At 42.1% G+C, this 11,083-nt stretch overlaps 2 protein-coding genes across 7 annotated transcripts in view; both read right to left on the bottom strand.

Moving 5' to 3' along the window:
- Frmd5 (FERM domain containing 5) overlaps positions 1–11,083 on the bottom strand; it is a 362,213-nt gene that overhangs the window by 114,602 nt on the left and 236,528 nt on the right. The window lies entirely within an intron of this gene.
- Positions 6,763–7,509, bottom strand: LOC105741537 (14-3-3 protein sigma-like). The gene has a single exon (XM_012513665.1). It carries the CDS (start codon positions 7,507–7,509, stop codon positions 6,763–6,765), a length of 747 nt encoding a protein of 248 aa, XP_012369119.1.

Raw genomic sequence — 11,083 nt, 5'->3', positions numbered from 1 at the left:
GAATTCTGAGCCCTCTATCCTAAGACTTACAGGAGGTAATAACTATAATGGTTATAAAAATACTTTGTTTTTGAGATAGGCCATCCCTATGTTGTCTAGGCAGGTATTCAACTCCTGGGTTCAAGTGGTCCTCTAGCCTCTGCCTCCCAAGAAGTTGAGATGACGTGCACAAACCATCACAATTGGCTGGACATATGCTTTCGTTGGAGCTATGTAATTTAATTTCTTCTGCTTTCTAATATAAGAATCCTTTTTGTTTGACCTGTGTTTATTATGAAATCTGCCAACTGGCTTTTTTTCTGCCCCTTCCCTATTGGGGGTTCCTTTTACAAGGGAGTCTGCAGGAGTTGGTGACAAAATTCTGTACCAGCAGCACCTCAGCAATTGGAACTTGCCTTTTAGTTGTTGAGGAACCTGGCTCATAACAAGAATGAAGCCAAAGCAGATTGCTACACGCCTGGTTGATAAAATGCAAATCACAAAAGAAAGAAGGAAAGTGTGTGTGTGTGTGTGTGTGTGTGTGTGTATGTGTGTGTGTATATGTCTGGATTCTGTATTTAGTTTTCTACAATTACTACATTATAATGTGATTGATAAATGAGAGTTCTAAAATTAAAACGAGAACCAGGTAGAGATTTCTTATAGGATAAATCTCTACTCCTAGAAACATCAGAAGATAACCCAGGTAGCTGGCCTGACAAGGCTCGGCTCTGTCCACCACTTCTGACAACTTCCTGTGGTAACTGCTCTGAGCTTCTATTCCTTATCTTTGAAATGCTCCTGTCTCACTCTCTTAGGGCTGGAGGCAGAAGGTGGCCCTTGAATCATAAAGCACTGCACTGGTCAGCCTTCCTCCTGCTTCAGTGGGAACAGCATCTAGGGTACCTCAGGATCTTGGAGGTAGCATTGCACCCCACCTGTTTCTTTTTTCTTAAAATTTTTTTGAGTTTTTTATTAGTACTTATTTGCAGTACACAACATTTATATTCCTTCTGCATAGTTGGTACATGTACTTAATATGTCTTCATTCTTTTTTTTGAAATCCCCTTTCATCTCTTGATCCTCTTCCTATTTCAGAAAGCTCTATCTTACTTCTTAGTATCTAACTTTTATTTTGCTATTTCCTTCATCTAACACTGTGTCTTACTTCATCTAACATTATGTTCTCAAGGTGCATCCATTTTCCTACAAATGATTTGGTTTATCATTTTTGTGGCACAGTAGTACTCCGTTGTGCTTGGATATGGATATGGATAGACATTTTCTTTATCCATTAATCTGCTGATGGACATACAGGCTGCTCCTGGCATTTAGCTGCTATGAATGTGGGTGAGCATGTGTCACTATAAAATGACATCTTTAACCTTTTTTTTTGAGAGTGGGTCATGCTATAAGTTCAGACTGGCCTTGAACTCCCTATGTAGCCCAGGCTTGCCTCAAACTTACACCAATCCTCTTCCCTCAGTTTACCAATTGCTGGTATTATAGGAATATACTACTATGCCTGGCTTAGTTTTGATTTTTTTGAGGAATCTTCATACTGATTTGTTAGGTTGTACTCGTTTACATTCCCACCAGTGATACTGAAGAGCTCTCCCCCCCCCCCCCCCCCCCCCCTGTCTCTCTCTCCCCCCCCCCCGCACCCCGTATCTTCTTCAGGGTTGATTTTGAGTTTTTGATGATGGTCATTTTTTTCCCCCTGAGGAAAGGTAGAATTTCAGTGTTACTTCTTTTATTTTGTATTTTAGGGAAGGATCTACAAGGTGTTCAGGGTCTCACTACTAGATCAGACTTGTAGTAATCCGCCTGTTTACAACCCCCCAAGAGCTGGGATTACAGGCATGCGCCACCACGTCCAGTTTCAATTGCTGTCTCAGCGAACCCTGGGGGCGGGGCTGGCACAGCAGGCCTAGGGATTGAACCCCAGCCCCTGTTCCTGCTTGCAGGTGCTTTAATTCACTGAGCTATTTGGCTTGGCCTCTCAGTGTTATTTCAATTTGTATTTCTCTAAAGGCCAGCAATGTTGACATTTCTTCATGTATTTATTGACTACACTTCTTTTGAGAAGTGTCTATTTCATTGCTTATTTTTTTATTTAAAGAGAAAAAATAAAATGATAAAATAGGCTAGTAGGAGATAGAGCATGAAATATTGTCTGAAGATTAGCACAAAAACTTTTCAATGAACTAAGCGATATTAGCTGTATAATTATCTTTTTTACATAATAATCTTAACTATTTTTGTATAAAAAAATCTCTCTATACACTTATATTTTCTTTCTTTCTCCTTTTGCCTTCCTTCCTTTCCCACTTCTCCCATCAGTTTTTTTATATTGGGCAGTCCATTCTATCTCCGAAGACTCATGTGAGACAAGTGTGTGTCCGTGTGCACTTGGGATAGAACTCAGAGCACCATGTATGCTGAGCATGGCTCCTACCCCTGAGCTACATCTTCAGCCCAATAGCCAGTTCTTTTTGATAATGAGAAGGTGTCTTGTAGTGTGTAACTTCTATTCACTGATCCCAGCTCTGTTTCCTAAAGGAATCGAACTCACCCCTGCCCCGGCTTCCATAGGGTTACCCTTCAGACAGAGCCTTGGCATGTCTTCCAAGTCTTCACTTTCTCAAACGGAACATCTCATTCTTACAACTGGACCTACACACAAATTACTTCTAGGTTCTCATCAATATAACATGTAATTTCTTTGTTAATATTTCTTAACACACATTGAGCATGATACTCCAAATATGTTTTAATTTTGTAAAACTATTGAATCTTGATCTGAATCGTGTATTTCTCTTAAGACAACTTAAACTTGGACATAAATGGTGTTAGAAAAACTTATTACACTGACAACTATATTCAATATTTGGACATCGAGAAACCTACTTCTTATGTCTACTCACTAACCCAGGCTTCCTAAGTGTCATGTTTGTGCAATTTAACAGCTGGAATAAATACAGGACTTACTATGACTGGTAAATCTCCTTTTGTTGATTTTAGGTCATTGTTTCCATATATCAGGGTGCTACGGAAACATATCAAACTAACCACTAAAGGTCACCACACAGATAAGCTAGGGAAAGACCACAGTGATGGTGCCTTTGAAGAAGGCATTTAGCGATAGAGAGGAGTAACTTGGGCAAGTTGCTTAAGCCATTTGAACAACCGTTTCTGAAGGGTTTTGCTTAACAGATAGAAGATCGAAGTTGTGGACTGGCTTTGTTCAGTTATTTCACAGAGGTAACTATAAGAGACCAGCCTGACCTCCAAGTGGTCTGTGCAGTGTAACCATAATTCCCACAGCATCTGCAACACAACTAGGCACATAATCGATTTTTGATAATTCACATTATCTTGTTATCTTCCTAAACCATGGAGAAAAGAAACAAATACATAGTCTTTCAATTATTACTGTTATCATCCCAATAGGTATTTATCCCTAAAACCTTAGACTCTTTTTTTTTTTTTTTTTTCATATTTAGGTCTACAGAGTCTACAGGGTCTACAGGGTCTCACTACATAGATCAGACTCATAGTGATCCACCTGTCTTCAGCCTCCTAAGCACTGGGATTATAGTCGTGTGCCACTATGCCCAGTCTCAATGGCTATCTCAGCATGACCCGAGGGTAGGGCTGGTATGGCCCACTGGGGATTGAACTCCAGCCGCTGTGCTCTACCTAAGCAGGTGCTTTAGTCCACTGAGCTATCTGGCCAGTCCCCTAAAACCTTAGGGTCTCAAGCTTTAGGTTTAGAATTATCCCTTTTCTTTTTTTGGGCTAACTACCCCCTGCTTCTCATTTACCTGTCAGAGATTTTACTGTTTATTCATCAGATATTTCTTGAGAGCCTACTATGTGCCATATATTATAGGCACTGGACTCCAAGCTGACCACAATAAGTCTGTGCTGTACTAAGAGGAGAAAAAGAGCCATTTTAAATGCAATATGACAAGAAGAACAGTAGGGACAAGTGGCAGAAGAGGGTCCCCCTAGGTAAAGTGGGAGGCACAAACTGGGCACTATGACACATGCCTATAGCCACAAACTCTTGAAATATTTAGGCAAGAGGATTGCTTGAGCCCAGCAATTCAAGGCCAGCCTGGGTAACTTAGTGACACATTATCCCAACAAAGAAAAGGAGGGTGGGGGAAGGAGGCAAGAAAGAACACTCCCATCACAAGTCTAAGAAGCCTATAAGGGTGTGTGGGAACTGGCCAAATGCAAAACGGTTTTGTAAAGCAATCTAGGGAAAAAAAAATAGTGTGAGCAAGTCTGGGATTACAGAAATCTGATTACTAACTTCTTCCAGTCTCTTTCTTTTTGGCCTCCTCCAGTGCCCAGGAATCATCTGTTGCAGGTACTCGTTTAACTCTCTGTTTCCATCTTCCCAACCAAGTTTGCACTCATATAGGTTTTTTTCCTTGAAAAGTTCTAGTCCTGATTCCACCTTCCCTTTCCTCTCTTTGAGAAGACAGCACTGAGACTAGTTAACCCCTACCTACATACTGGCTTCCATAAATTTTACTGGGAAATGGCTTTGCCATTGTCATCTTTATAGTTCCTGTCCCTGACACAGGGCTTGGTATGAAGTTGGTTTTCAACAAATGTTTATGTACTGAGAAGCAAAATTTAACTATCCACAAGTTCTAATATACATAAGGAACATGTTGTAAGGTACAAATAGATACATGTAGCTCTGACCTAGAAATCACAGAAAACCTACATGGTAGCCTACAGAAATCAAAGGCTAATAGAAATCATTTTTTTCTTGAAAATTTGCAATATTCAGATCTTTATAATGCTTTAAGGAAGTTTACAGAACACTGATTAAGGTGCTTGCATCTTCTGATAACCATCCCCTGGTGCTGCCTGCTGGCTCAAAGGTGAGAGGGCTACGCGAGCTCTGCCCAGCGATGCAGCAATGTCTGTCTGTTCTAATGTGCACAGCTGGACCAGAATCACTGAACGTCCAACTCGGTGAACCACGAGGAATGTGCACAGATGAGATGAACACAGAGATAAACTGGGCATGGCCCAAGGGACACTGATGAGATAACCTCATGCTTTGCTCTCACATCGGAGTTCTCAAAATTCATCCAAGCTAGAACATGTCAGAGAACATCAGAGAGATCAGAATTTCCTGCTGGCAGAAAACAGGAGAGCATAAAATTGACAAGGAATGAAAACGTGAAGAGGTCGTTTCAGCTGTTAAGGGCTGAAAAAAGAAGTATCTCAATTATTAATGAAAATAAACAAGCAAAACAGATGAAAGATAAGAGATCATTAAGTTCATGCAAACAGAGATATTACTGGTAAATATGGAAGGGATACAAACAGGAGGAAAGCTGAAGAATCAAACAGGGAAAGATGTTCAATCTTACTGCACCTGCACCAAAACCCCATTATTACCACTTTACATGTAAGTAATTACAAATATCGAAAACTCTAGTAGTTAACAATGAAAACCATGCAAACTTGCTGACAGAACTGAAAGAAGACCTAGATAAATTGGGCCTGGTTGGAGATGGGTCACTGGGGGCATGACCTAGAAGGGTGTGTTCTTGGTTCTGGCTTTTCCATTTTTTCTCTGCTTCATGGCTAACTTGAGGTGAGTAGTTTTTCTCTGCCAGGCCCTTCTGCCAAGCTGTTCCTGCCTTGAAGACAGCTGACCATAGACTAAGTCCTCTGGAAACTGTGAGCCAAGATAAAGCACTTCTCCTGTAAGTTATAGGTGTTACCTTTTGTGTTCCAGCAACAGGAAAGTAGCTAATACCATTGGCGACTCTCCTGCCTTCACTTCCCAAGTAGTGGGGTCACAAGCAGATGCTACTATGCTTGGCTAGGCAAATACTTCTTAAATACAACATGGAAAGTGACTGGGAAGCTGAGGCAGGAGGGCCAGAAGTTCCAGGGTAGCCAGAGCAGTATTAGGGATGTGCTTAACGCTCATGGGGTTCAATCTCCTGTACTGAAAAACAAAATGCCAGAGTGATCACAGCTCATTTTTACTTATTATTCTTCACAAACAATAGATAATCTGGGGATATGTTCCAAAAAGGTCAACTAGGGAGAGAAAGTAGAATGTTTCCTATTTAGGAACAAAAAACAAAAGCAGCACAGAATGGGCAATGACATGAAAATCAAGACTCCAAGAACTAATCTCCAATTGGAGAACAGAGTCCATAGGGTAAAGGAACTGGGATATATCAGATTAGAGTTGAATTCCAAGTCCAGTATTGCTCAGAATCCCAGACTTTCCATTTGAATCTCCCCAGTTGCCACTTTGAAATACTACTCTATAAATTTATTTATTTATTCATTTTTGTCACAGCAGAACTTTATTGAAAGGAAACATGGTCACACCCAGAAGACAGCTTTCACTCTCTCAGTCACATGCACACACCCTCCCCCGGCCTCCACACACGGTTCAGTTCTTAGCCCCAGTGGAACAGGTGGCAGGGGCCAGAGGGAGGCATGGAGTGGGGGTGGGGAAGTGGTCCCATAGAAATGGGGTCAGGGGTGGAGGAAGGGGGCGCCTGCCTGGAGTAGAGGTGGGCAGGGTGCACCGCATCTTGTGCGTGCTGAGTAGATCCCAGCTGGCCACTGTGACAGTGTGGCTGGTGAGGCGGGGCTGGGGCGGTGCACTCGAAAAGGTCTGGAAAGGACCGGGCCTCCTACCCAGTGTACAAGTCCTCTGGGTGGTGGCTGGGAACTGGAGCGGGCAGGGCAGGACAGGGCAGACAGCAGCCCCAGGCAGGCTCATCTCTGGGGCTCCTCGGGAGCCTCACCACCCTCTTCCCCGGCGTTGTCAAATGTCCACAGTGACAGGTTGTCTCTCAGCAGCTGCATGATGAGGGTGCTGTCTTTGTAGGAGTCCTCGCTGAGTGTATGCAGGTCAGCCATGGCCTCGTCAACAGTGGTCTTGGCCAGCGAGATGGCCTCCTCCGGGCTGTTGGCGATCTCATAGCGGAAAACAGCAAAGTTCAGGGCTAGGCCCAGGTGGATGGGGTTTCTGGGGGGCATCTCCTTCTTGCTGATGTCCATGGCCTCCTGGTAGCCTGCCCGGGCAGAGTCGACGATGCGCTTCTTGTCGTCACTGGTGGCCACCTCAGCCAGGTAGTGGTAGTAGTTGTCCTTCATTTTCAGGTAGAAGACATGGCACTCGGCCTCCCTAGCCTCCTTGATGAGGTAGGAGTGCAGGAGGCCCAGCACGGTGTCACACACTCCCTGGAGCTCGGTCTCCATCTTCTCCCGGTACTCTCGGACCTCAAGGCCCTTCCCCTCTGGGCCCTCCTCATTGCTTTTCTGTTCAGTGCTGTACAGAACTCTCCAAGCAGCCCTCTGGCTGCCCACCACATTCTTGTAGGCCATAGAGAGCAGGTTTCGCTCTTCACAGGAGAGGCCCTCACTCTTTTCCGCTGCGCCCCTCATGAAGGCTGCCACGTCCTCATAGTGCTTGGCCTGCTCTGCCAGCTTGGCCTTCTGGATCAGACTGTCTCTTTCCATGGTTCTAGGGAGAGATGGTCAGGTGGCGGGCTAACTGGCTGCCAGCGGACTGATGCCAGGTTCCGTGCCTCTCCTGCTCTGGGCGTGCCTTTTGGATGGGTGGCCTGGCCCAGAGCACTATTCTATAAGTTTAATTGGTTTAAGTATAATTTCCTAAGATGCTTGTTTACTCCTTTAATGTAGTATTAAATGGCTTTTAATAAATGGTCCTACAGAATATGTTTCCAAAAGGAAAAAAAAAAATCAAAGCTAACCCACTACACTTACCACTTGAGTGCTTCTGTAAGTCAATTAAAAGTCACCTCTGCTTAAGTATAAATAGGATTTCAACTATCTCTACTTTAATAGAGGACACTTCTTTTATTCTTGCAGAAGTCCTTTAGAAAATGGGCAATACTAGTTTGTATGAGGTAACCCTAATACAACCGATATTAGAAAACAAATCTATCTTCCTTAGAAACAGTATTAGAGCTTAGCCTGGAGCCATACACCTGTAATCCTATCACTACCGAAGCTGAAGCAGGAAGATAATTATGAGTTCAGGCCAGCCTGGACTATAGGTAAGATCTGTTGTAGCTCCTGACTGTTTTGTCCCTCAAAGTAAACAAAGAAAAAAAAAGCACTTTAGTAATAGGGAAAATAACTTAGGATTTCTAACACAAGACCCCCCAATAAGTCTTCAAACTAACATTTCCCTATTTTACTCCTAACATTTGGTATACTATCACTTAATTTACTTGGTCTGTAAATGGTTTCTTGCCTTTGGCTTTAATTAGAATTGGGCCCTGGTTCATTTTCCCTACTCTGTGAAGTGTACTACACTATCTTTCTATTCAGATAGCTGTCTCTTGACCATCCCTACATCTGAGGGGATTACAGGTGTGTCCTACTACACCAGCTTATTGTCTGTTTTTTTAAGATGGACTTTCCTTATTGTACTGAGATCTGATGCATCTGTCTATACATAAGCAAAATTGGTGCTTCTGCAGATTTCTGTCCCAGTGTTGAATGTAAACTTTAATTTAAATCAGTAATGGAGCATCCTCTGAGTAGGGCCTATGAAATTTAAAAAATACAATGTGCCATGGTTTGTGTCTTGATGTTCCCCCAAAGCCTCACAGTTATAGGTGGAGTTTTTTCAGAGGCAGGTGAATCTAAAGCACCTCTGGGGTAAAGCGTGTGTGATTATTAAAGCAGTCCACTGATTGGCTTGGCATTGCTCTAATCCCCATAGCCTGGATACAATGAAAGGGACAGAGAGAGGCTTGTCTAGACTCTTGCCGCTTTGCTACCTTCTACTCACCATGAACTGTGTCTCCTCTGCGATGCCTTCTGCCATGTGCCATCCTGCCTTGGAGCCAGCTGATTATGGACTGAAACCTCTACAAACTATGAGCTAAATACACTTTTTCCCCTTTCACGTTGGGTGTTGGGTATTTTGCTTAAGCAATGACAGAAAAGTAACTGAGACAAATATGTTACCATGAAAGGCACTTGTGGGTGACTCTATTTCCAGCTTTTAACAGTGATAAAATTATCTTGTTTAAAAAACTGAGTCATATAAAACAATGGGGATCATATAAAACATTAGTTAGGTTCCTGATACTATAACAAATACTTGAGATAATCAATATAAAGAGAAAAAAATATATAAAAAGAAAGCATTTATTTTGCTTAGTTTTGTAGAGTTTTCTTTCTTTCTTTCTTTCTTTTTTCTTTTTTTTTTTTTTTTTGTGGAACTGAAGATTGAACTCAGGCCCTTGTCCTTGTCAGGAAAGTGCTTATTCTACTGAGCTATCTTCCTGGCCCTATTTTGCTTAGTTTTGGAAGTTGTAGTTTCTGACTGTTTTATCAGGAGCTTTTGAGACTGCTATGTTGCAGGACATCATGGTACGTGTGTGTGGTGGAGCAAATCCACTCACCGCATGGACAAAAAGCAAAGAGAAAGATCTAGGATCCTACAATCCCCTTTAGGGGCATATTTCCAAGAAGCTAAAGCTTCCTACTAGGCTCCTCCTTTTAAAGGCTCTACCCCCTTGCGACAGTGCCATTTGGAGGGACAAAGCTTTAACACATGAGTGTTCTGGGGATATCTATAGGTTAGGCCTATCATCTTAACAGCTACAAAGAATCAGCTTATGGCAATAACTAAGTGAGTGAGGCCGGAAAAAATAAGAGGTTAGAACACACCTGGGACATAGAGATGACAGCACAGGACTGAATTTGCCAAAAACTATGCAATGGAAATGGCAGTGTATATTGGTAATTGCCTTAGGAGGGTTGGGTGTGTTTTTTATAAGATAACTATATTTATTCATCAGCTCTGGTGAAATCAGGAATAGGACATCATGTCTGAATCTTGCACAGCAATTAACCACTAGGAAGAATGTATGCAATGTGTTAATTATTGAAACTGTCCTACCAATTTGATTTGAAACTGTCTCATTGCTATTTGTTTCTCAATAAAATTATGGAAAAAAATACCCCCCCCAAAAAAAAAAGAAAAAGAAGGGGAAGATAGCCACCACTAAGGAACATCAAGGAGTTCAGATCTTTGGTTTGTCTGTTAAATCAGTCCTAGAAACATTATATTTGAGATAAACATGCCCACAGAGAATCAACTTTGTAATGAAGTATGCCCTTCTTAATGTTCTACTCATAAGACTTTTTGTTCTTCTATTTTACTTCTTGAAAATTTTAAGCATACTTGTTTTGAAGTTCATTTCATATTTTTATAGACATGTTCTTTAGCTGTGTTTCGGCTTTTTCCCCCTGTGAACTTAGGCAGTAGCTGCCTTCTGTGTGCCCCAGGTAAAAGTCCACTCTATGTGGCTGTGCAGAAGTTTTTACCAGCCTTGGGCTCAGTACTGCTATCAGTTTCCCTGGCTTGTGGCTTCTAAACTTTACAAGCAGTGTAATTTTGAGTCCCACCTCCAGGTAGACCTCTGATTGGAACTCTAGATTTTTCAAAGATGATTTTTTACTCACTACCCATACAGGCTGCTCAGTTCTGTTCAATATTGCCTGGTCAGTGAGTGGGCCCTGGACAGAGACTAGATAGCATGTGTATCCCATGGCTTTAGGCAAGCTACTTAGGGCATCTCTAAGCCACTCACAACTCCATCTACCAAGGACATACTCCCATCCCCATCTTCTAGTGGAAAATATTGATCTGGTCTCCTCAGTGCTAAGAACACAGCACTGTCCTTTCCATGAAGTTTGTTAAGCCAGCAAGATTTGTAATTGCTAAATCGTAAGGACTTTGTATTTCAGTTAAGAGGTCTAAAAATGACTGAGCACACCAGCCTGGGTAACAGGAGACCTGAGCTCTAGTCTAAATACAGCCCTGAACAAATTGTGCAACTAGTATAGCTGAGTTTGTCAAACACTTTGGTTCTTACTGGAGAAAACTACAATTTTAGAATTGAGAAAGAAAAGCAATAAGGTCTTTTCCTGCTCAAAAATGTCCTAGTTCTATAAAATACTATCTTTTATTTTCCAGGGCATAGACAGAGGCCAGGACCAAGGGTAGCATGTACTTGATTTAAGGTAAAGACAATGTATACAAAAAAAA

This window comes from Octodon degus, unplaced genomic scaffold, assembly GCF_000260255.1.
Source record: "Octodon degus isolate 3935 unplaced genomic scaffold, OctDeg1.0 scaffold00002, whole genome shotgun sequence".
In the NCBI taxonomy this organism is placed as follows: Eukaryota; Metazoa; Chordata; class Mammalia; order Rodentia; family Octodontidae; genus Octodon; species Octodon degus.
The sequence above is the reverse complement of the archived record's forward strand: the minus strand, read 5'-3'. Positions and strand labels throughout refer to the sequence as shown.

Coding starts and splice junctions, on each gene's coding strand:
- LOC105741537 (XM_012513665.1), bottom strand. CDS start 7,509: ATGGAAAGAGACAGTCTGATCCAGAAGGCCAAGCTGGCAGAGCAGGCC.